The following is a 26,486-nucleotide window of genomic DNA, read 5'->3' as shown; positions in this document are numbered from 1 at the left end:
GGAATGAAAGCTCATGAAAACTTAGTTAACAGCAGTAAGGTGAAGAAAGAGTTAATCTTGAATGGAATCAAGTTCTCACTTAGAGTGATTTCTCATTTAAGGTACAAGCTTGCTTAGCGCAGCAGATAGTGAGTTCCATCTGATTCTAGCTCTACAGCAGGATATGTGCACTGCTGGAACCCCGACGAGGAAGAGTCGCAGAGTGGTTTGGATAGGAAGAGATGGGGGAACAAAGGCCAGACTTGCAAGGCCAGAAGGCAGGCAGTTTGGGGATGTGGGTTTTCTGGAGAGGTATTTAGTAAAGGCCTAATGCCAGCTGAATGCCAAGAGAACAGAAGTGCTTCATGACTGACTAGGAAATACAATATAATGGAAGGGAATGGGGTGGGGAAAGAGAACTCACTCCTCGGTGGCAGCAGCAGTTTTGGTGCATCCATTGCCGGCAATGGACATCAACACCAGTCAAAAATCCCAATCTCAGAGCAAAAGGATTAATAGATGTGACCTTGTTGGATTGCAGTGTTTGGCAGATCTGAGCTGTCCGTGTGCTACAACAAATGCTACAGCCTGCATCTGGAGTCTGAGTAAAGAGGAAGCTGAACGCTACCCAAAACACATCAGCTCTGTACATATGCCCCATGTTGGTTGGGGTTGTCTTACCCTTGACTAAAAGCACAGATCACTTCATGCCCACTCAGAAGGTGATGGGATGTCTTGGAGCCGAGTGTTTGCTCTCACAAACACTGCCTTCTCGAAACCAGCTGGGTCACAGGACAATTATTAACATGGATTAAGGAAATCCTAGTGGCCAAAGGCCAACACTACATTCAAAACCCGCTAATAACATCCAGGCAGAGAAGTAAAAGCGAAACAAAACCCACACACAAACCCCAAACAGAAAACCTCCCAAAGGAAAACTGTTCCATTTGTTTACTTCAATTTGAAGTAGATATTAAGGACATGAATGGACCAGTGGTGGTTTAGTTGTAAATCCCTCAATCCTCTGATGCACTGTCATTCTGGTGGTCACGGCTGTTTGCACACACGGATTTCGCTGGGAATACTCCAACACGGTGAAACTCGAGCGGCCAGGCAGCTACTGCAGGCTTCTTTGTGTCTGTACAAGCTTCCAGCACGTCAAGATGCCATCCAGCTTACAGATAGCTTCACCTTGATACATCCTCCCTCTAGACACTGTGCATCGAGGAGCATCGGATGAGACAGCTTTCGAGACTGATGGCAAGCGTGTTTGGACTGCCAAAAACTTCATTACAGTACACTTTACTGTACAAACACTTTAAAGGATGTTTATTAGGAAAGTCTGCAAGTCATAATGGATAGTAGAGTTCTTGTTTATGGTACCTTCTTGGCCTCTAAGGATTCTGTTTGCCTCCAGTATTCAAAATCAAAACTGCATCTCCATGAAGGTGATTACTAAAATGAGCTATGGTTGTTAACCTACAACTCACAAAATGCGACAGTACAGACATTTAATCTTTCACTGTCTGTTAAGTTGTCATCTAAGTTGTGAACATTTAAATATAATATATATCTCATATGAAAAAGCTAAAGCACAAGTGCTTCTGCACCCACCCCTTCCCACCCACCCACCCCCCCCACTTTGAGCCAAACCCACCCCAGCTCCGGTTTGGGCCCTGACCGATTTGGAATGCTTTCTTAGGCCACCCATTTCCACAAATTTGTATGCACTCAAGGAAATATAAAGTCAAAAATATACAAATCTCTTGTTGTTATAAGGTTTTTGTGAGTGAAATTACCCAGGACCATGGACTTGGAAGGAGAAAGGGGAGGAAAGGGATAAAGAGAGAGGGACTTTACAGCAATTCATCTTCAGAGTTCAAAACTGGTCACTTCACAGAAAGACTGCAGGACTGGTGAAATTCTTGCTTCTAAAAAGTGATACTGTAGTGGCGAGTTTTCTAGGAAAAATAAAAGAGCTTTTAAGAACTGGCCCGCTGGTATGAGCTACCGTGGAATAAATTAGCACAAAAAATGGAAGTCTTATAACTGTTCACTGTTACAGACGTAATCAACAAGGTCAGTCACTCGCAAGAGTTCATCTTCATCTTCCTCCGGCCCTACCGCCTCCTGCCCGCTCCCCGTGCCGTTGGGCGCCAGGCTGGCGCTGGCTGTGCTGTCCTTGGGGGCCTGGGTCTTCTCAGCTGGCTTCCCAATCAAGTTCTCAATGGTTTTCCCTGGGCTCTGTCCGTTGGTGGAAGGCAAATCCACCAGGCTGTAGTCCAAAGGGCTCTCTACTTTCCCTACGTTATCAAAGTCATCTTCGTCGTCGCTCTCTATCCGGTAGCAGTGCTTCTTGCTGTTGTCTTGAGGAGCTTGTGGTGCTGGCAGCTTATTTGCAGGAGCAGGTTTCTCTGTGTCATCGTTGGTGTTTTCAAGGGTGTCTTCCTCGTCCGTTTCGATCCGGTTGAGCCGTTTGCGGACAGGCCGCCCCTCGTCCTCCTCCTCCTCCTCCCCTTCCTCCTCACTGTAGTCGTCTGTACTTCGCCGGCGCTTCCGGATCAATCGCTTGGACTCCTTTGTGGATTCATCATCTTCAGAGTTCTTTGATGTGTAGCTCTCTGGAAGAAGCAGCAGACTTCAAGCCATTAGCAAGTGAGTACAGCCAGAACCATCACACTATCTAGTCTTCTATCACATGCATTAAAAAGCCACATCTCGCTCACCACACACATTTCTGTCTCCTTCTGCAACCAACTCAGGACTCTTCCAAGCTTTTTACTGTTTAAATAAACTGCTCAAGAAGCAGAGACAACAATCTGTTGGACTGGAGTGATAGGACAAGGGGTAACGGGTTCAAACTGAAACAGGAGAAGTTTAGATTGGATATAAGGAGGAAGTTCTTTACTGTGAGGGTGCTGAGGCACTGGAATGGGTTGCCCAGGGAGGTTGTGAGTGCTCCATCCCTGGCAGTGTTCAAGGCCAGGTAGGACAGAGCCTTGGGTGCCATGGTTTAGTGTGAGGTGTCCCTGCCCATGGCAGGGGGGTTGGAACTGGATGATCTTGAGGTCCTTTCCAGTCCAAACCATTCCATGATTCTGTGATATTCTGTTTCCAATCTAAGGCTTTGGAAGTGGGTGTAATTCCCTCTAAAAGTGGTAACTGTATGCCAGGAATAACAGATCTGCATCCCTGATCTAGTTCTAGGGATGCGGCAGCCACGGCTTCTCTGGGCACCCTGTGCCAGCGCCTCAGCACCCTCACAGGGAAGAGCTTCTGCCTAAGAGCTCATCTCAGTCTCCCCTCGGGCAGGTTAAAGCCATTCCCCTTGGCCTGGCCCTACAGGCCCTTGTCCCAAGCCCCTCTCCAGCTTTCCTGCAGCCCCTTTAGGCACTGGAGCTGCTCTCAGGTCTCCCCTTCAGGAGCCTTCTCTTGTCCAGGCTGCCCCAGCCCAGCTCTCTCAGCCTGGCTCCACAGCAGAGCTGCTCCAGCCCTCGCAGCAGCTCCATGGCCTCCTCTGGCCTCGCTCCAGCAGCTCCACGTCCCTCTTGTGCTGCTGCCCCAGAGCTGGATCAGGGCTGCAGGGGGGGTCTCACAAGATACTGTATGGTTGCATTACCTACTTGTTTCCCTTCATCTATGAGCAAACTCTAACACTCTGTAAACTCAGGTCAAAAACTACCTACAAATCAGAGGTGTTCACCCTGTCAAGCACAGCCGATTCGCTGAGGCAGCCTGCCATCTATTGCAGCCTGTATTGCTCAGTGTCTCTGAAAGCCAGATCTGAGGTCTCAAAAGCTGGCACCCAGAATGAAGAGCACCCAACATCAGTGCTTGCTTTTGCAATAGCTAATTTTACATCCAAATGCACAGTGGTTACTCATGTGTGACTGACATTACTGAGATGTGCTTCCTCTGTGCTTCCCACAGCTCCTTCAAACAGGAGATGGAATGAGTCTTAACCATGAGCACACACGCATTCAGGACACCAGAAGTAACACCCTTTCCCTTACAAAAGAGACTCTTTAAAGGCTCATGGGATAAAGCTTTGTGACCTCTTAACAGAGAAGTGGTGAAACAAGTTATATTAGAGCCAGTTTTGGAATCCCAGCACTCTGTGCCAGACTCAGTAAACTCAGACCTGGAAGAGACACCAATGCCTGTGCTGTGATTGTAACAGCGAATCATAAAGTACCACTGAACTGAAACATTACGGAACTCTAGAGGGAATAGTCTCCAAAAGCTCTGTTTTAGGTAGTTTTCTCTTGATGCTCATGCTGACCTAGACCAGCTGCTGCAAAGAGAGGACTGTTCATTTTACCTTCACTGTCCGAAGTGGAGAGCCGGCGTTTATGGACTCTCCTTAACTCCTTCCCGTATCGGACACTCTTCTGTGAGCCATCACTTTCTGAATCCTCCTTATAATTGACTTGTCTCTTCTGATTCCGTCGTGATCTTCTCCTCCTGGTTTCCAGGTAATCATCGTCGCTGTAATCTGTGTAATCACCGCTCTCTGTGCAGAAGGGAACAGCAACGTGTGTTACTCCATTAAAGCAAAACAACTTACATGAGCTTTAGACCAGCACCAGTAAATCCATGTGCTCTCCCAGCACAGGAGGCTCATTATCCTGACCCATTCCAGCCTCAGTCTCCCTATTCATCACCGGCGTAGAATTGCTGATGATGCCCCATCCCTGGCAGTGCTCAAGGCCAGGTTGGACACAGGGGCTTGGAGCAAGCTGCTCCAGTGGAAGGGGTCTCTGCCCGTGGCAGGGGTTGGAACTGGATGAGCTTTAAGGTCCCTTCAACCCAAACCATTCCATGATTCTATGATTTTCAAATCTTCTCACAAACCCTCTTCCTGCCTCCCTCAAACTCCTCCAGAAGGTGCTTTCCTTCCAGTGTTTCTATTCCTTCATCCCTACTGGAGTCAAAGATGCCTCCTGTACAGTTCCTGACAGTTGAAACAACCTTACTGGACTGGAGCTGATGATGCACATTACCCTGGGAAGTCATTTCTGCTTCTGAAATGTAAATAAATTAGTTATAGAATTGGAATTAACATGAACCAGTCTCCCTAGAGCATAAGGTTGCTTAAACCAGAAGCTCTACATAGGACACTTACCAGCATCCACAGCTCTTCCTGCACCAGTCTACTGCAGCTACTGCCTTCAAGAATTAGATCATAGAACATAGAATCATAGATCATAGAATAGTTAGGGTTGGAAAGGACCTCAAGATCATCCAGTTCCAACCCCCCTGCCATGGGCAGGGACACCTCACACTAAACCATCCCACCCAAGGCTTCATCCAACCTGGCCTTGAACACTGCCAGGGATGGAGCACTCACAACCTCCCTGGGCAACCCATTCCAGTGCCTCAGCACCCTCACAGTAAAGAGCTTCCTCCTTAGATCCAATCTAAACTTCCCCTGTTTCAGTTTTAACCCGTTACCCCTTGTCCTGTCACTACAGTCCCTGACAAAGAGTCCCTCCAAACCATCCCTATAGGCCCCCTTCAGACACTGGAAGCTGCTCTGAGGTCTCCACGCAGCTTCTCTTCTCCAGGCTGAACAGCCCCAACTTCCTCAGCCTGTCTTCATACGGGAGCTGCTCCAGTCCCCTGCTCATCCTCGTGGCCTCCTCTGGACTTGTTCCAGCAGTTCCATGTCCTTTTTATGTTGAGGACACCAGAACTGCACACAATGCTCCAGGTGAGGTCTCACGAGAGCAGAGCAGAGGGGCAGGATCACCTCCTTCGACCTGTTGGTCACACTCCTTTTGATGCAGCCCAGGATACGGTTGGTTTCTGGGCTGCGAGCGCACACTGCAGCCGGCTCATGTTCATTTTCTCATCGACCAGCACCCCCAAGTCCTTCTCTGCAGGGCAAATTAAATAGCCTTGAATCAACTTTAACTTTAATCAACTTTTTCACTGTGCCAGAACCATAACCCCAGAACACAGGTCTGTGTCATATACTGCTCCTTAGTGATTGCCATGAGTCACTGATCAAAGTGGCATCCTCTTTACTTCCTAAAGCATTAGAGGAAGAATCAGAGCGAGCCAACCAGAACCACCTTCAGGAAGAAACTCCATCGCTGGAGACTGAAAACAAAGCCACTCACAGGGAACCTTATTTCCTTAGCTCAAAATAGGCTTAAAGCAGCATCCTGGGGAACCACAAAGGGGCTGAAAGAGAGAAACACATTGCTAACATTTTACTCTTGGATACATATGGAATGACCCTGGAATCAGCTGGGTTTACCACAGTTGTCTGTCCACCAGGAAACAGTACTTGCTCCTATGTGCTACAGATGAACAATTACTTTAGACCTCTGCCAGTATCTTCACTGGGAACAGCTTATGATTAGATGGCACTCAGGAGAGGGAGACAGCAACTGTTTCAAGTGCGTGTAGCTAACTTCATCCATCCATGCATGAGCCCTCATTTTGGAAACTGATACTTCAAAGCACCTTATCCAACATGTTCATCTCTATAGAGATGCAGATACAACACTGGGAAGGTAACACACACTGCAATAAGTTAACACTCCAGCGTACTTAGTACCTTACATTCGCAATAAGTCAAAGAAAGTGCTTATGTATCTGGCACTTTCCAGGACTGGGTCTCGAATGAAGCAGAAACAAGGAGGACAGTCCTCAGAGGAAGATGTAAGTTAGGAAAAGGTTTAAGTATCTCATAGGTGCTATTCTCACACTTCAAACTGCACAAGCAGAAGGCAATCTGCTTGAAGGACAAGCAAAATAAAGTGAATAAGGTTCTCTTGCAATGGAAGAGTCTTCAGCTACTAAAGGTAACAGCTGGGGCTGTTCAACCTGGAGAAGGCTGCATGGAGACCTCATAACAGCCTTCCAGTACCTGAAGGGGGCCTATAGGGATGCTGGGGAGGGACTCTTCATCAGGGACTGCAGTGACAGGACAAGGGGTAACGGGTTAAAACTTAAACAGGGGAAGTTCAGGTTAGATATAAGTTCTTTCTTGTTAGGGTGGTGAGGCACTGGAATGGGTTGCCCAGGGAGGTTGTGAATGCTCCATCCCTGGCAGTGTTCAAGGCCAGGTTGGATGAAGCCTTGGGTGGGATGGTTTAGTGTGAGGTGTCCCTGCCCATGGCAGGGGGGTTGGAACTGGATGATCTTGAGGTCCTTTCCAACCCTGACTATTCTATGATTCTATGACTCTGTAAGATCAAGAAGGACAATTATGGGAGAGAGACTCAAGGTGTTATCATTGGCTTTCAAGCCAGAACTCGAATGCCATACAAGTGAAGGAATTTTCTTCCATCCAGAGGGAAAATGTTTCTTTCAGAAGCTTTTTCAAACGTGGTGGGAAGGTTTTTGTGTAGCTATGAAGCATATTTTGGCACCACCTTTTCTCTTCCCTGCACTCGTGCCCAACAGGAAGGTACAGGGTAGCTGTAACTGTCCACAAAGGCACAAGCATTCACTTTAATACATAACTGCTGAAAAAGCAAGCACCCAGAGCCCAATGCCAGCTTCCTGCAGAATATTCACAGCACAACAAGTAGCAAACTGCTTTGCAGCAAAGATGACATCTGACTTGACCAAAGCAAGCCAACATATTTATGGCAGTTGTGCCAGCAAACAGAGACTTCCAGTCTTGCCTTCTCAAGTACTGAATAGATCATAGATTTCTTCTACTCACCAGATTCTCTGCTTGAATTCTCCTCGGAATCTTCATCTTCATCATCTTCAGAGTATTTTTTCTTGACGGTTTTCCTTCGTAACCTCCTGCTTTGCCTCATGGGCCTGGAGAGGTGTCGCCTGGAGATGCGGGCACAGAACTCGGAATCGCTGTCTTCGTTTGATGGGGGGTCATCTTCACTCTCATCCAGGTTCTCCTCTGATATAACAAATTCGTCCTGAGATCTGGTCAAAGAAAGACCACAGACAACACAGGTAGATATTGGAAACAGTACTTGTATTTTACAAGTGATAGATGCAAAATATATCTGTCATTAAAGATCTATCAATGAAATACATCCGTGTATGCAGAATGTCCGCAAACATCATGAGGTTTAATAAGGCGAAGTGCAGGGTCCTGCCCCTGGGTCGGGGTGATCCCCAGCATAAACACAGGCTTGGGGAGACTGGATGGAGCCTGGAGAAGAGAAGGCTCCTGAAGGGGAGACCTGAGAGCAGCTCCAGTGCCTAAAGGGGCTGCAGGAAAGCTGGAGAGGGGCTTTGGACAAAGGCCTGTAGGGCCAGGCCAAGGGGAATGGCTTGAACCTGCCCAAGGGGAGACTGAGCTGAGCTCTTAGGCAGAAGCTCTTCCCTGTGAGGGTGCTGAGGCGCTGGCACAGGGTGCCCAGAGAAGCTGTGGCTGCCCCATCCCTGGCAGTGCTCGAGGCCAGGTTGGACACAGGGGCTTGGAGCAAGCTGCTCCAGTGGAAGGGGTCCCTGGCCATGGCAGGGGCTGGAACTGGATGAGCTTTAACGTCCCTTCAACCCAAACCATTCTATGGTTCTGTGGTATCTGAACACAAAGCTGCTGCTCTCATGTAAAACCTGCATCTCAGCCTGATCAACTTATGACACTCCTGTCATTTCCAAAGTGAGCCAACACTTTTTCAACCACCATCAGGCACTGCAGGTTCACAGCCCCCTAATGTAAATCCCAATATAGATCCAGAAGACATTCAGCAGAGGAAGGAGCTGACAATACATGAGCACACTTTTAACAGATCAATGCTCTATTAGTTCTACCCTCATTGACTGGAAATGTCCAGCACATTCAGCTCAGCACATTCATGTCCTCAGCACGATCATGGGTGGAAAACAAAGCTCCAGACTGCATCTGTGTTGTATACATTATCCATACACTTAGTAAACTGACACAGTGAGAGGTGTACAGCTTTAAATGTTGATGCTAAAAAGCCCAGGCCTCATGCTCCATTAAGTGTCTTCACTGAGGAATAAAGAATGTCTAAAGTTAGTATTAATTTTGTTAATGTCAGGCATTTCCCAGACGGAATGATGAGGAATTTCACAGAAAGAGAGTTTCAGACAGCCAGAGCAATACTCATTTAGTGTTTAATGCTTCACATGTATTGGTTTCCTACTGTCTAAACCGCCTCTCTGGCTGTTTTCAAACTCTATCTCCTAGAAAGCAGAAATCAGGAAATGAGTTCAGAACCTCCATGTCAAGGTCTGTATGCTCTAAATGGGGACATTTTCCTCTTCTAATTTTCAATCAGTCCCAAGAATAAACCCACAAAATTGGGCATATTTCCAAAAGGAAACAGCCAGCCCCATTTTAGCTACATCTCTGCTAAGGATTTCTGCTGGACGGTCACATCGTAACAAGATTACAAGAGAGACATTGAGGTGTGGGGCCAGAGAAGGGCAATGGAGCTGGTGCAGGGCCTGGAGCCCAAGTGTGATGGGGAACGGCTGAGGGACCTGGGGGGTTCAGATGGAGAAGAGAAGGCTCAGGGGGGACCTGATGGCTCCCTACAAGTGCCTGCCAGGAGGATGGAGCCAGGAGGGGCTGGGCTCTGCTCCCAAGGAACAAGGGATGGGACAAGAGGAACCGGCCTCAAGCGGCCCCAGGGCAGGTTTAGATGGAGCTGAGGAACAATTCCTGCCCCAGAGGGTGCTCAGGCATTGGAACAGGCTGCCCAGGGCAGGGCTGCAGGCACCGGCCCCGCAAGTGTTCACACCCCGTGGAGACGAGGCCTCAGTGCCATGGGGCAGGGGTGGCCTTGGCAGTGATGGGATAATGGTTGGACCTGGTCATCTGAAAGTCTTTCCTAACCTAAATGATTTCATGATTCTGTCAGTCAGAGAACTGGGCCCATGTGCTCCTTCACTAAGATAACCATGTCCAGAACGCCAGAGCACAGCCTCGAACACACCTGTAACATTTCCACAACAGGTTTTGCTTAAAATATGGATGGGATGATCTCAGTGCATGGATCCGGGGTGCTGCTTTTCCAGCACAGTGACATTCCCTTAGGCCAGGAGCATTTTTGCTGGCACTGTGCAGTGCTATTCCAGCACCAGGCTCCTAATCATTGTTTCAGGGGCACTGCAGAGACACAGGAGGCTGTAGCAGTTGTGGTGGGGGTTAAATCAGACCTACCCATCACTGATCTTGAATTCTTCCTCACTCTCCTCCTCATCCAGGTTACTGTCACTGTCCAGGTCATTCAGTCGCCGTCGTTTCTTGCGCCGCGCTGCAGCAGCCCTTTGTGGTCGCTTGTTTTCTTTCCTTTCCTCCTCTAGGATTGTGGAAATGTCTTTTCCACGGTGACCTGTGATATTGGACATGTCTTTGCCTCTGCCAATGCCTGAATTCAGTGAGAGAAAGGGGAAAAAAGAGCAAGTTCAGGTTTCGTTTAACTTTATACATACCTTCCTTCCGTGCCTCCAGTTTCAGTTATTCTCTTTAAAGCAGCGTATTTATCATGCAATGCTCTGTCTCGACCACCACTCACTTGGACATACTGATGGGGGCCTATAGGGATGCTGGGGAGGGACTCATCATCAGAGACTGTAGTGACAGGACAAGGGGTAATGGGTTCAAACTGAAACAGGGGAAGTTTAAATTGGATATAAGGAGGAAATTCTTTCCTGTGAGGGTGGTGAGGCACTGGAATGGGTTGCCCAGGGAGGTTGTGAGTGCTCCATCCCTGGCAGTGTTCAAGGACAGGTTGGATGAAGCCTTGTGTGGGATGGTTTAGTGTGAGGTGTCCCTGCCCATGGCAGGGGGGTTGGAACTGGATGATCTTGAGGTACTTTCCACCCTAACTGTTCTATGATTCTATGTCCACATAGAGGGTGTCAGCATTCTGACACTCAACCCAACCCACACTATTACCAATTGCCAGTGCCTTTTGAGTAGGGCAGATGTCAGAAAATACATCTTCATCATAATGCTCAATATCCCTCTTGGGAGATGAAGTGTTTAAGTTGTGGCCTAGCCACGGAGTGGGGTTCTGAAGGGCTGGTTTTACTGTTGAGACTCAGTTGTGTCTATTATATGGATCTTGTGTTGCACACCCTCAGACACGTGATTTACTGATTGCCCACGTGCATGCACCAAGCTTCTGAAAACTGGTGTCTTGGTGGAGATGCCACAAGCCAAGGAACTGAGGGATAACGCTTCACGGCAGCTTTCTCCAGCAAGCTGAGGTGATGCAGAAGCACATATCCACCTGCAGCGCCAGATACTGCTGAAGATCTCTTGTTTGGTCCTCTATGTCACCTTAACAGGCCTCAAAGAACATAATTCCACTCTATTCATGTTCAACTGAGAAGTGCTTATAGACCTTATCAATACTTAAGATGACTTTGGAGACCCAGGTTTCAGGGGGCCCAACTGCAGACCCCAATTTTTGCAGGGGACAAATGCCAACAGCACAAGCTGCCATCCCAGTCTCTAATCAAAACCGTAACAAATGAATTATAAGGGTTTTCTTGTCATGCTTATTCATTGCATTCATATATTGAATGTGCAAGCTCAATTTAACTAGCAAGACCAAATACATTGTGCAGCCTGAGATGGCCATTCCCAAGGGAAATTATTTCATTTGATTCCAAAATTACAGCAGTATAATCTGTAAATCACGGAGTTTAAAGGAGAGGATGATATTTGTGGCTTCTCATAATAAAATAAATCTCAACCATTATCACCACTGCAACGAAAACCAAACAGCATCAATAACATACCTCCTCCATCAGCCTCCTTGATATCATCTTCAATGGCTTCATCAATTGCCTCATCAAATTCATCAAACCTAAAAGGAACAGCTTTCATTTACCACTTTGAAGTGAACCCTGATTAAATTATACTATGAAAACATACTTATGTAAAACTGCTCTAAGAAATCCCAGCGCACAATGGGCTGGATATAAAATAACAAAGGTAATGGGCTGGTTGATGATCAAATAGCCACTTTTTAAAGGTGTGGGGTCTATTTCTACTTGCTAGCAGGTTATTTACCATTGCCTGGCTGTCTTACTACTGATGTATGTGAACAGAAAACCACTCTCCCTTTGCATGACACCTCACTGAATTTAACAATATGTAACTGCGATGTTCTATAAGATGCTCTCAGTGGCATTTTTCACACAAAGCATCAGTCATTTATTCCACACTTTCATTAGAAGACACAAACACCAATCTGCAAAAGAGACTTTTAAGCACCATTAAAGTCAAAGGATAATGATTCATCCTGTCTGAATCTTCGTTGAAACCTTATTTCAGAGAGCTCTGTGCTCCTCTTTAAGCTCATGGGCATTTTACCTTATGGATCTGCACCATCCCAAGCTGAACAGATAAAACATACTGTACACAGTACCACCGAATCACAGAATCCCAGACTGGTTTCGGTTAGAAGGGACCTTAAAGCTCATCCAGTCCCAACCTCTGCCATGGGCAGGGACACCTTCCACTAGAGCAGCTTGCTCCAAGCCCCTGTGTCCAACCTGGCCTTGAGCACTGCCAGGGATGGGGCAGCCACAGCTTCTCTGGGCACCCTGTGCCAGCGCCTCAGCACCCTCACAGGGAAGAGCTTCTGCCTTATCTCCAACCTGAACTCCCCCTGTTTCAGTTTAAACTTTGTAATTATGTACAAATAAGCTGTAATGTTACAGAACTAAAGAGAAGAACCAAAAGCCAAATTTGGTTTAGTGGAAGGTGTCCCTGTCCATAGCCAGAGGTTGAAACTGGATGAGCTCTAGGGTCCCTTCAACCCAAACCATTCCATGATTCTATTAAATATTTGAGTGTGTTTGTCATGCAGCAACGTCTATAAAACCACCTAAATCTCTGCACAATGAGTAACTCATTTAAACAGAACAGCACTTGGAGGAAAAACGATCCAATGCTTTTATACAGATGATTTCAGTTTGTTTCTCCAGTCAAATCTCACCAAAAAGGATCATTCCCTGTATCACCACATAGATGTCTTGACATCTAACATGCAAAAGTTGACATTTTATGGACTACAGCTGGCAGTGTGTACTCACAACTGAGAAAGCCAACCGTATCCTGGGCTGCATCAAAAGGAGCGTGACCAGCAGGGCGAAGGAGGTGATCCTGCCCCTCTGCTCTGCTCCTGTGAGACCTCACCTGGAGCATTGTGTGCAGTTCTGGTGTCCTCAACATAAAAAGGACATGGAACTGCTGGAACAAGTCCAGAGGAGGCCACGAGGATGATCAGGGGCTGGAGCACCTCCCGTATGAAGACAGGCTGAGGAAGTTGGGGCTGTTCAGCCTGGAGAAGAGAAGCTGCGTGGAGACCTCAGAGCAGCTTCCAGTGTCTGAAGGGGGCCTATAGGGATGCTGGGGAGGGACTCTTCGTCAGGGACTGCAGTGACAGGACAAGGGGGAACGGGTTCAAACTGAAACAGGGGAAGTTTAGATTGGATCTAAGGAGGAAATTCTTTCCTGTAAGGGTGCTGAGGCACTGGAATGGGTTGCCCAGGAAGCTGTGAGCGCTCCATCCCTGGCAGTGTTCAAGGCCAGGTTGGACAGAGCCTTGGGTGCCATGGTTTAGTGTGAGGTGTCCCTGCCCATGGCAGGGGATTGGAACTGGATATGTTAAGGTCCTTTCCAACCCAAACCATTCTATGATTCTATGTTATTTAGATGCAAGATATTCTCCTCATATTTAAAACCCTAATGTTTTAGATGCAAACACTGACAATTGGACAATGCTTTCATTAAAGATTCAGTTTCTCAGTCACAAAAGAAAGATTACAGTTATATTTCTCCTCCAGCAGAACAGGAGAAGAATAACTCCAGCATGACTCTGTATTCCAATAACAAGCATAAACCACTTTCTCCTTTAAAAATAAGGTGATGGATTTCTGGTCTCTTTATACATTCCCTAAGAATAATGGCATGTGATGTGCAAGGCAGGTTTACACCCCAAGGCAGTAAGTGAAACTATTCCATCAACAAGATTAGTTCCACATCACTCAAAACCCCATTTTCCCTCCACACCACTAACACCCCAACCTCTTTGAAATGTAAGAAATCACTTGATGCTTTCAGATCACTGCTACCGAACACCCTGAGCTCCAACACGAGCTGACAACAGCTTGCCCATGAGGTGCAATGGACCATCGCTTCTGCTGCTGCCGTTTTCATACAGCAGATCTTCGCTAACCTGCTCAGAGGACTCGACAGCTCACTTGAGTGATACAAAGGGATTACACGTCTCTAGAGAACACAGTGCCACACGATACACATCTGTCTGTCAGCAGAGTAAGACATTTCCCTGCTGAAGGAAAGCATGCACGATTGTCATTGACACCAGTGGGACTTCACTGGGGACATGTAAATGTGAAGTGACACACTGACACATGTAATATTTTCAGCAGCTCTAAGTTATGTGTATGATGGAGTCTGTAAGAAATACTCTATCATTCTGTATCAGAAAAACATTATATGAAACCCAATCCCAGACTGCAGCACAGGCTGGGATCTGCCCGGCTGGAGCAGCTCTATGGGAAAGGACCTTTGGGACACAAGCTCCATAGGAGTGAACAGTGAGTAGATGCAGTAGAGGCAAACAGAATGCCGGGGAACATCAACAAGGACATCACCAGCAGAGATAGAGACGTCATTGTCTCACTGTGCTCAGTGCTTGCCAGTTTTCCACCCCTGGAATGCTGTGTTCAGTTTTGGTCCTGCTGCACAAAACAGGTGTGGATGGGCTGGAGAGGGGCCAGAGAAGGGCCACAAAGATGATCCAAGGGCTGGGCAGAGTGTGAGGAAAGGCTGAGAGAGCTGCAACTGATCAGCTGGAGAAGAGAAGGCTCAGGGGAGACCTGATCCCATGTGCCAGGAGTTAAAGGGTGGATACAAGGAAGATGGAGACTCCCTTTTGACAAGGAGTCCCATGGAGAAGACAAGGGGTGATGAGCACAAGTTACTGCTGGGGAGATTCCAGTTGGACACAAGAGGGAAATCTTCCACACTGAGGACAACCAGCTGCTGGAATAATCTCCCCAGGGAAGTGGTGACTCCCCAGTGTTGGACACTGTTAAGACTGGGCTGGACAGGGTGCTGAGCCATCTGGTCTAGGTTGTGCTTTGCCTAGAATGGTTGGACCAGATGATCCCTGAGGTCTCTTCCAATCTGGGACCTGTTCCAATATCTTGGAACTTTCATTTACTAATTGCATTTTTATTATCACAGTTCCTCTAAACAGGTACAGACCATTTTTAAGTGAACTGTCTCATTACTGCACGGTCTGTTTCATGCCTTGGGTGACATGGTCTAGTGTGTGGTTTCGCTGCCCATGGCAGGGGGATGGAACTGGATGATCTTAAGGTCCTTTGCAACCCAAACCATTCTGGGATTCTATGTAAAGAAGCCCTAAGCAGGGTAGGAAAGAGAGGAATTTAAGGCTTTTAGACACAAGCACAAGTTTCCCTTTCAACTGAAAGGAAAGGTTTGATTCACCGGCTTTAATTTACTGCAGGAACTGCAAGCAACACCCAAACCTTCTCCAGTATTCCTGAACAAAGCACCGCATGCATTTCTTCCCTGCCTCGTGCCTTCACTACAGCACCTCAGATGCTTCTGCAACCATTAAGCTTCACCAGCATTGAGAGGAAAGAACAAAACCCACTTTAGTTGGGCCTCTCATTTAAATGTACCAGTGTGCATGTGAAGTGGTGCTTACAAAGAAACCAAGTTTGACTTCTCTTTGCTCTACAAGGTGCTGACCTGTAGCTTATGCACTTCCGGGTTCGGGTGGATCTCCTTTCAAGCAGCTTCGATTTGGGCTTTTTGGAATCTTTCTTCTTCTCTTCATGACCTTCGGGTATTTCTGGCTCCTGTTCACATAAGACAGAAGGGTCAAAAAGCTTCATCCCCCCCCTCCCTCCACACCCACTGTGCCTGAGCTCATGATACGGATAATTCCTATGATCCATAGAGGGGGAGAAAGTTGGCTTTACTACAGCCAGTTGCAGTGGAAACTCTATGTTTAAACCAAAACGAAGTCTCACTTTGAGCTCTCATGCAAAGAACAGTTTCTATCACTTCAGAGGAAGGCCTTTGGCAAAGACTTCCAAGTGAATCACATTAAAATGTATCTATGAAGTGAGAAGAAGCTGTTGTCCACGTGAATAAACCCAGTTTTCCTCTTCTGTAAACGGAAACCCTATAAAAGCATGTTAATAAACCCCTAAATGTTTATAGTTTATAACCACATGAGTTCAATCCACATTTGAGGGAGGCAAATGTTACGCTTCTAATAGACACGGCATATTCCCTCCGAATCATAAGCCAGGAACATTTGTTCCCATCCATTCCATGACAATTAGACCTGGATAATCACACAGCAGACACCAGGGTTAAATGAATGTAATCCCACCTTTATAACCTATAGACCTGCAATGGGCAGGGAGGTGATTCTGTATCCTCCACTGACAGAGGACACCAGTTGGCTCTAACACACACCATGAAGCTCCCTTGGTTTCTATGCTAAATTCAGTCTAAACCAAAGGGACTACGGTTAGTTCTGACCTGCATAGGTCAGATTTGTCTTCCCAAGATGCTATAGCACCTCGAATGAACCACTGAGGAATGTCTGCCCTGAGAAACTTGGGATATAAACCAACAGCCCAACACAGACACAGTAACTTACCTGAGGTGGGATGATGTTCTCAATACTGATCCCCACGTAGACCAACCGCTCTTTCCTTTAGGAGAGAAAAAGGGAAAATGAGCTTACAGACTGTAGATATATCGACTAATGCTGTAATTAGCACTGTTTGAAGCTCGTACTATCTCTAGGCAGAAGCATCCCAAGAGGATGTTCCAACTGGAATCAGTTATTTTAGTTGGAATTATGTGCTAAATCTCCTATGATTACATTTTCCTGCCTACATAATGTAGGAGATTCCACAGAGTTCTGACAAACAGTACTTGAAGATTGCAGCCAACACAGAAGTGATCGAAGTGGGGTGTAAAAGGCAATTAAACAACTGAAAGATAATAGTGTTGTGACCAAGATTATGTGGTCAGATCCATAACCACGGCCAACCAGACTGTGAGGGTGCTGAGGCGCTGGCACAGGGTGCCCAGAGAAGCTGTGGCTGCCCCATCCCTGGCAGTGCTCAAGGCCAGGTTGGACACAGGGGCTTGGAGCAAGCTGCTCCAGTGGAAGGGGTCCCTGCCCGTGGCAGGGGTTGGAGCTGGATGAGCTTTAAGGTCCCTTCCAACCAGTCTGGGGTTCTATAACCTTGGAGGCACTGAAAGATGAAATGGGAACTCAAAATCACACTGATCTGGAAAAATGACAGGAAGCAATTCCAAATGGACACGTACCAGACTTTAGACCTGGGCAGGAACAATCAACTCCAGAAACACCAGGGAACAAACCTGTCTGGGGGGGGGGTGGTGGTGGTGGTTGGAACTGCATGATCTTTAAAGTCCCTTCCAACCCAAACCCTTACATGAGTCTATGAAATAAGGAGTTATGTAGCAATTCGTTGCCAGAGGAGAAGAGTCTGAACAAAGATCAAGTCAAGCTGCTCTGGAAACAACTCTGATGACAGATGGACAACAGCAACTGCAGAATCTTGTCAACTTGGCAAAGTTTAACAGAATCTAAAGCAACAAGACTCAACCCCCACATTAACCTGGATCTTTGCAGCAAAGCTGGGACTTTGGATGGGGCTTGGAGCAAGCTGCTCTAGTGGAAGGTGTCCCTGCCCATCACAGGGGGGTGGAACTGCATGAGCTTTAAGGTCCCTTCGACCCACACCAGTCTGGGGTTCTATGACTCTATGACTTAACTTTGCTTACAGCAGGAGCTGTACACTGGGCTGACAATGTAACTGACACATGCAGCTGAACCATTTACCTACAGGTATGAGAAAGCCAAATTCGTGTTCAGGCACCTTAAACAAACTTTAACACAAATGTATTTGCTTGGGTTTCCCAATTATCGAGCCTATTCCCAGCACCGTGCCACCACCAACCAGTGGGAAGTCAAAACCGGCCTTAGCACTTCCCAGTTGTTTCACAAAGCTCGTTCAGTTATTATCACCCCTCTGCAGAGCACTCGCTGTGAGCACCATACACCGGTACCTGCGCTCCGCACGCTCCTTCTTCTTTAAGACCACGTCCAGATCTTGTAATTGTTCTTCTAATTTCTCACAGAGGAGTTTCTGAGGGATTTAAACACAATATTAGTTTCGTTCATACCAACTATTTTCATGTTCAGGTGGTTCAGTCACTACTTCTATATTCGTCTGGAAGAAGGGTGAGCTCTTTGCTACACTGGAGGCTCCTCTTTGATGAGGAGAACAAAGACCATCTCCCTAAAGCACATGTACTCCACCGTGAGCTGCTACAGCCATGCATCCGCCCAGTAACTGGCAATTACCGTCAGAAGCAACATGCCTAAAGCAAGAGGTTTGGAATCAACACTTCTAAATCAGCACCTCCTTTTTGTTGGTATTGACAGCTTTGCCACAGAGAAGCCTGAGGATTTCATAGCCATACATAATATGCACACACAGTGGTACCTGTTTGGCTCTTATCTTAATCTTTGGACAACACAAGAGTCTGTGGACAGCACAATAAAAAGTGGAGATACACTTCAGGGTCCTTTTGTTACCAAATGTCTTGCTACACCACTTTAGGGGGCCTATAGGGATGCTGGGGAGGGACTCTTTGTCAGGGACTGTAGTGACAGGACAAGGGGTAACGGGTTAAAACTTAAACAGGGGAAGTTTAGATTGGATATAAGGAGGAAGTTCTTTCCTGTGAGGGTGCTGAGGCACTGGAATGGGTTGCCCAGGGAGGTTGTGAGTGCTCCATCCCTGGCAGTGTTCAAGGCCAGGTTGGATGAAGCCTTGTGTGGGATGGTTTAGTGTGAGGTGCCCCTGCCCATGGCAGGGGGGTTGGTACTAGATGATCTTGAGGTCCTTTCCAACCCTAACCATTCTATGATTCTATGATTCTATATATGGGTCTTTGAATATGAAAGTGACTCTTCATGGACAAATTGTCTTTTATTCCATGTTAATGTCCTCATCGCACCCTTTCCAAGGATGATCTTCCTGCTTTTACAAACCTGTCATTTCTCCTATTAAAAATCATGAAACACCAACAGAGCAGGGAGATGCTCTAACTACCAGCTGCCATCCCAAACTGTGTGAAGGCCTAGTGTGAAACACTATTATACAGTTAAGATTATCATTACTTCTCCTAAATACAGCTAAAAATCACTGCTCGGTAGCACCACATCGTGTCACATCCAGTGTGGCTTTTTGCAGGGCGACAGCCCCTTTGGCAAGGAATCTTCCTAAAATCAAGGAAAGAGGTTTGGGAATCAGGCAGATTACTCTGAATATGTGCATCAACGGTTCTCCATTAATTTACCAAGAACAGGAACACACGCTCCCTGCCTTATCCCTGCAAGTCTTGCTGGTTTAGATGCCCTTTAAATGAAACCAGCCCCATGCACCTATTATCTTTTGGCAGAAGCAACTCCTAACCTTCAAGAACATGTTCATACTTGTCTGTTACTTGACAAGGACAATTTAGGCTTTGCCAGCAAAGGCACACTATGCTCTGAGACTCATTAGAAACAGCAGTTTCTTTACCCAGCTCCTGAGCATATGGCTCTGAAGGAGGACCAGCACTGAGAAACAGCTGCTTGCTTTGGCCACTGAGTCAAAGACAGGAGAAGACCAATGTGGTTGGAAATTCCCATCAGCACATCAGCAACACAGTCACCACTAGCAGAAAATGAAAGGGAAGGGAAAACCACCTCACAGAAGTCAGGTTTAATAATGGGCAAGATGGAAGCTGTGGCTGCCCCATCCCTGGCGGTGTTCAAGGCCAGGTTGGACACAGGGGCTTGGAGCAAGCTGCTCCAGTGGAAGGGGTCCCTGCCCGTGGCAGGGGTTGGAAGTGGATGAGCTTTAAGGTCCCCTCCAACCCAAACCGTTCTGTGATTCTCTAACATCACCACCCCCCCCCCACTCATCACAACCTATTTTTTAACAGAAGACAGATAAAAGCTGAAGAGGAGAAGAGTGAAGCTGAACAGGAACCATACATGCTGGCAGGGTGGGCAGAACCACTCTCCATCAGGGATGATCATCAAGGGAGGGCGAAGGCAGGCTGTGTGGTACCCACTGTCACAGGAGTCACACAACAAAATCTGTGGAAACAGAACGAGCCATGAGCATCTTTTGGCATCCACAACGTGTAACAAGCTCCAGAACCATTTCTGCAGCCAACACAGAAGCGCTTTATAAATAGCTTGGACTGCGCCAAAACCTCCCAGAATCCTGTATCACTTCTCACTGGAGGCTTCCAGGGCGGGAGTGGGGTTTATGGGGAAGTTTATGGACGAGGTATCACAGTTTTCCATTTTAACACCAGATTTCCTCTTCTTCTATGTTCTCAGGCACTTAGTACTACTGGACTGTGTAGCATGGCATGGAATCTGGTAATGCTTTCCAGATCCCAGATGAAGTGGAAAACTCCATCTGGACATGACGCAGTATGAACTGTTTTCCCTGTGCACTCATATCCACATGAAGGAAAACTGGTTATTTCCTCAGTCAGAGTGATTTTGTGTCCTGGACAGCAGAGAAAGTAGGGGTGTACAGAAACTACTGAAGTTCATAGTTACCCGGGTATAACTGGAGACATCCCTTTCCATTAAAGCCGAGGAACAAAGCTGGTATAAGCTGTGTGAGGATATACTAGAGTATTTATGTCTAACATCCTAAAGGTGAAACCTTGTCTCAGCTATGCTAGGATATGTCACACACCTTAAAGCCGGCTTGTTTTGTGGATTTATGGCAGGACATTAGGATTTTCCAGATGAACAGAGGAATTTGTGATGATGTCTACCACTGATGAATAAGAACCGTAGGTACCAGGAAGAGGGAAAGCTCACTGTGCTCTTCCTATATGGAATTTTGCTCTACTCGGTCCCCAGGGTGATGTGCAGCTCTATCCAATGCGGATGACTATGGAGCTGTGACCATGTCAGAAGACACTAGAAAAGACACATTATGCTGCTGCTGGGCTTTTTGATGTTGTCTCCCCTGCGTTCACTGAGAGGCACAAGCTCAAAGCTTCACCCAGGCTAATTCTCAATGGGCTAAATTGTGTTATATGCCACAAAAGACAACGATTCGGAGGTGGTAAACAGAATAAATCACTTCCCTTCTTATTAAAGGCAAACTCATTTACTACCATGAGTTTACCACCTAAAACCTAGAGAGGATTCTCTCAAGAGCCACTCCAGAGAATGATGCCCCTCTGACACCACCAAATCCAATCCACCACATCCACACAACACCCATCAGCAGCTTGCCCCGGAAGCCTACCAGCTCAGGGTGATTGGGAAGGCCACACTTCTTGCACGGCTCATCGTCATCAGCAGGGGCAGCTTCTTCTTCCTCCTCTTCTTCCTCTTCCTCCTCCTCTTCCGAGTTTTTTTCACTCTCTGAGGCCTCGCTTTCATCATTGCTTGAGTATTTCCACCGGCCGCGTGTCCTCGTACCCGTCCACCGAACTTTGCTTCTCTGTGAGACACAGCAAAGAGAAGCACAAAGGAAGCTCTCAGAGTTTCTTCCCAGATCACATAAAATACCTGTGTCTACACCGAACAGATTTGTTTCCATCACAACAGCTGAATTTAGCACAGAGCACTGCACTGAATAAAGTCTCTTGTCAAAGAGCCTTCAAATGCAACCTAATAATGCAGGGAGAGAAATTCCTATCTCCCTGCAGGAAGAAACTCTCAGGGAGCATCTTCCATAAGAAGACAGGCTGAGAAAGTTGAGGCTGGAGAAGAGAAGCTGCATGGAGACCTCAGAGCAGCTTCCAGGGTATGAAGGGGCTACAAGGATGCTGGAGAGGGGCTCTTCATCACGGACTGCAGTGATAGGACAAGGGGTGATGGGTTCAGACTGGAACGGGGGAAGTTCAGGTTAGATATAAGGAAGAAATTCTTTACATTAAGGATGCTGAGGCGCTGGCACAGGGTGCCCAGAGAAGCTGTGGCTGCCCCATCCCTGGCAGTGCTCAAGGCCAGGTTGGACACAGGGGCTTGGAGTAAGCTGCTCCAGTGGAAGGGGTCCCTGCCGGTGGCAGGGGTTGGAACCGGATGAGCTTTAAGGTCCCTTCCAACACAAACCACCCTATGGTTCTATGATGCTATGGTTGACTCCACTAGCTGGACTGCAAAGCTACTTTCCTTCAAAAGCTCACGAAAGGAACATAATCCTCAATACTCCTATGCAAGCGCATATTCTTACAGGTAAGACTCGGAGTGTTCTTTACTCCTGGGTAACAAAACAAGGTTTTACCTTGTTAACCTTAGAATTTGATTCCTTCTCTTGTTTCTTTGCATCTTCTTTCCGTTCCGGTTTTTGTGCGGCTGCAGGTTTCTCCTCTTCCTCCTCCTGTCGCTTTTTGTCAGTTTTCTGATCCCGAGTCTCCACAACTTTTGGAGTGGGCTTGGATATCCTTGGAGATCTCCTTAACGTGCGGCCAATGCTGACCTCTTCCGGCGGCGTTTCTGCCTTTCTCTTCCGACTGGAGATCCTGATGGTTAATTTAATCCCTTCTTTCTGCCTTTCAGAAGTTATTTCTTTGTTATCTGTTGTGCAGCTTTCTTCTTCAGACACTAGCTTATATTTAAACTTGCTTTTAGGAACTGGAGAGTCCTTTTTACTCTCTGAGGAGTCGTCTAGACTCGAAGCATGGGCATCCTCTGATCTATCTGGCTCCGGCTTGGCAGCTTCTGGCTCTTCCTCTTGTTTTTCAGGGCTGGATCTTTCTTCTTTGCTCTGCTCAGGTTGAGGCGTTTTACTTTCAGAGCCCTCCTTTTCCAAACCAGAGCTCTCTAAAGCAGCAGGAGAAGCAGGCGCAGGGGGTATGGCAGCAGCTTTTGGAGAAGCAGCTCTCTCCTCAGACTCACTTTTACCTTTCAAAGGCTCTTCATCAGACAGCGCTGGGTTGGGCAGCTCTGCAGCAGCAGATGCAGGTGGGGACTTCTCTACCTTCTCTAAGCATTCTTTGGGTGGCGAGAGTCTCTCCTGTTTGATGTTTGTGGCTGGGTTCTCTTCATTTGGTTTGGCACAGGCTTCAGGGCTCGAAGGCTCTTCCACTGCCACGGCAGCGGCTGTGCTGTCAGGGGGCTCCTTCTCCGCAGGACTCGATTCCTCCTTTAAAGGCACTTTCTGATTAGAAGCCTCGGAGACGGCAGCCCCAGTCTCCTTCAGCACAGTCACTGCGTTCTTCTCCACCTCACCCGTTTTGATGATTTTACTAACAGAATTCAGGGACTCTGACCCCTTTTCCCCACTCTTCCCATTTTTCTCCTTCAAGGAGCTGCTCTCTTCCTTTGCACCAGCAGAGTGCTCCGGCTTGTTATTCTGTATGATGCTTGGGGTTAGCTTTTCGCAGCTCACCTCCCCATTCACCAGCACTTTCCCATCAGGACATAAAGCAGTGATTGTAGGGACTCTCTTAAAAGCTTCTTCTTCAGGTTTCCCTTCTTCCTTTAAGACATCCTTTGTTGGAGTCACACACTTACACAGAGGCCCCTTGATCGGACTGTCATAGTCATCCGTCAGCTTGATCTCTCGCTTCTTAAGCGGTATTTTGGCCTGCTGGTCATTTTTCAGCTTCTCACTTTCTTCCACCGATTTCTCCACTATTTCCTGGGGAGTTTTGACATTAACACAAAATTCTAACCTCTCGGGCTCGTGAACTGCCATTTTATCCGTGCAACTTTTGACTTCTTTTAAGTCTTTTGACTCTATTTTGTTGTCCTTCACCTCGACTTTAACCGGCTTGACGTTTTCTTTGAAGGAGTCGCTTTCTTCTTTGACAGTTTGTTTTTCTTCAGCGTATTCTGAAGCTTTCTCCAATTTTACTATTACTGGCAACTTGATTATTTCTTTTTCTTCCACTTTCTCCATTTTCGGGGTATTTTCATCTTCTTTGACCGCAGGAAGAGGGAGGGTTTCTGATTCCACCGCTGGTTTCTCCACCTCTTCTTTCTCTTCTTTGATTTTTATTTGATTTTCTGTTGATAGAGAAAAACAACTATGAATCACCCAGAGGACCTACAGAGTCACAAAGAGCACCCATCAAAACAAAGGTAGATGCAAAGCACCCAACAACCCAAACCCCCCTACAAATGAATCTCTCGTTGAATACCCAGGGGCCTGCCTGGTCTAACACTGTCATTAAATGAACGGGATGTGAATTTTTAGCTACAGAATAACAGTTCAGCTTAATTATACACCAAAAGAAACCTAAATTGCAGAAGCTAGCAGCAGAATTCTGCCTTTATCCTTCTTTAAACAGCCATCTCAGCCCCTTCAACAGTGGCACAATGCTTTCAGAGGATACATAAAACAGAAGCATGAAGCATCAGCTTGAAGTCTTGCTTGAGTTCCTGAATTCATTCACAAACTAGAACACGGTGGAAGATTCCATGGTCTTCAAGTGAAATTCCACATGGAAATCAGCCCCTAGGCGTTCAGAGAAAAGACATTCAACTGTCAGAGGGGAGACTGAGATGAGCTCTTAGGCAGAAGCTCTTCCCTGTGAGGGTGCTGAGGCGCTGGCACAGGGTGCCCAGAGAAGCTGTGGCTGCCCCATCCCTGGCAGTGCTCAAGGCCAGGTTGGACACAGGGGCTTGGAGCAAGCTGCTCTAGTGGAAGGGGTCCCTGCCTGTGGCAGGGGTTGGAGCTGCATGAGCTTTAAGGTCCTTTCTAACCCAAACCAGTCTGGATTCTGTGTGTAGTGAGGAGAATAGGGTTGATAACATTTTCAAATACAAAGCATGTATTCATGTAAGTCTCAGCAACCAGCACAGCAGTGGAAGATGAAACAAGGGGCGGTAACATTCTGAAGGCTCAAAGCTGGTCTTTCCCCTTTCAGAGAAGTGTTTCCTGCTCTGATCCCTTGTAACACAAAAGCTGCCTCTTTAAAGCCATTTGTCCGTAATGGTGAGAATTGAGGTACTTTTTCTGTGTCCAAGTTCTTCCACCCTCTTTTCATTTATTTCTTCCTAAACTCTGTTCAACCATTTCTTCCCTTCACCTACTTTCTCCCAAACTTCATCAAGGAGCACCAGAATCCCAAATCCCCTCTACACCAAAACTCAACAGCGGTAGTTGTCCATAGTTAAACAGCCACAGCCTATAGTTTAACTCCCCAAACTGCTCATAAAGCATTTCAGACATACAAACTGACTTAGCTGGTGCAAAAGTCATCTCAACCCTGCTCGAGTCAATTCCTCAGGCTGGTAAAGCACATGTAAGCACTGGGTCAGTTGATCTTCTTGCATGAACTTATTTAACACTATGGAGTCTTGGGTAACACGGTTTAGTGCGAGGTGTCCCTGTCCATGGCAGGGGGTTGGAACTGAATGATCTTACGGTCCTTTCCAATCCAAACCATTCTGATTCTATGATCTAGGAAGTGGCCAAACCAAACAGGTATCAGGACTTCCAGTAGGTTTCCAGTGTACCACAGAAGAGCTTTGTGTGAGGTCCTTGGACTACTAGGAAGAAATACTAAAGCTTCTCAACTGAGAGGCTCTGAGCAGTGCTTTGTGACTGTGCATGTATCATTGCATGTGTCAATCATTTCATCATTCATTCCATACGTGGGACTAGTGCCCAGGAGTGATTCTGCATCAACATGATGTGAGACACAGGCAAGATGAGTACTTGGAATTCATTCTGCAGTGTTGGTAACCACACAGGTTGTGTTGTCACTTAAATGCAGAGTAACACACTGGAAAAGCCTTAGACTGGAAGACAAACCTGCTGGAGTACATCCCAATTCCTTGCCATTTCTACATTAGTCTTTTAATGCTTCCACAACCACTTCAGTGTTACCTAGATGTTTTATTTCTTCTGCTCTACACTGTTTGCTACAAAGAATGAGAATAAAATAGCAAGCCTTTCCCTTTGATACCCAGAACTAAGACAGGCTTTGGCTAATTTCATATATCAAATGAACTTAGGTTTAGAAGGAACACATCCTAACACACTGAGATCCTTAAATCTTCTCTCTGATTGTGAAACCATCTTCTTGTATTTTGGTAACACCAGGTTGTAACTGGTGTGGGGTTACTTTGGATAAGCAGCTTTTAGCTTTCCGTAACCTGAGAACGGAGCACATCTTGCAAAGTAACGTAATTCAGGTTGACAAATACTTGCTAAAAGCAAAGCACACAGCAACAAACCAGGCCCGTTAATACATATGTGCAATGACATTATAATAAAGAAGGAATAAAGGCTCTTTGCTAATAACAGCAATGCAGTGGAGGAAGCCAAGGACCACTTCACTTCTAAAACATTTGAGTATTTTAAATCATTACAATTAAACTCATGTTGAGGTTATGGAGTCCTCAACATAAAAAGGACATGGAGCTGTCGGAGCAACTCCAGAGGAGGCCACGAGGATGATCAGGGGACTGGAGCACCTCCCGTAT

At 46.8% G+C, this 26,486-nt stretch overlaps 1 protein-coding gene across 2 annotated transcripts in view; it reads right to left on the bottom strand.

The window, feature by feature from the left end:
- Positions 1-1,721: 1,721 nt before the first annotated feature.
- RSF1 (remodeling and spacing factor 1) overlaps positions 1,722-26,486 on the bottom strand; it is a 57,375-nt gene continuing 32,610 nt past the window's right edge. For both annotated transcript variants that reach the window (XM_065678867.1, XM_065678868.1), the window contains 11 exons: positions 22,333-24,059; positions 21,349-21,546; positions 20,061-20,165; positions 18,080-18,159; positions 16,632-16,686; positions 15,707-15,816; positions 11,692-11,759; positions 10,103-10,310; positions 7,664-7,887; positions 4,301-4,492; positions 1,722-2,600 (listed from right to left, as the gene is read on the bottom strand). In XM_065678867.1, the coding sequence (XP_065534939.1) occupies positions 2,023-2,600; positions 4,301-4,492; positions 7,664-7,887; positions 10,103-10,310; positions 11,692-11,759; positions 15,707-15,816; positions 16,632-16,686; positions 18,080-18,159; positions 20,061-20,165; positions 21,349-21,546; positions 22,333-24,059 (3,545 nt within the window). In that variant the 3' untranslated portion in view covers positions 1,722-2,022. The remainder of the gene's footprint in view (positions 2,601-4,300; positions 4,493-7,663; positions 7,888-10,102; positions 10,311-11,691; positions 11,760-15,706; positions 15,817-16,631; positions 16,687-18,079; positions 18,160-20,060; positions 20,166-21,348; positions 21,547-22,332; positions 24,060-26,486) is intronic.

Source organism: Lathamus discolor, chromosome 4, assembly GCF_037157495.1.
Source record: "Lathamus discolor isolate bLatDis1 chromosome 4, bLatDis1.hap1, whole genome shotgun sequence".
NCBI classification, from domain to species: Eukaryota; Metazoa; Chordata; class Aves; order Psittaciformes; family Psittacidae; genus Lathamus; species Lathamus discolor.
This window is presented reverse-complemented; position numbering and strand designations above follow the sequence as displayed.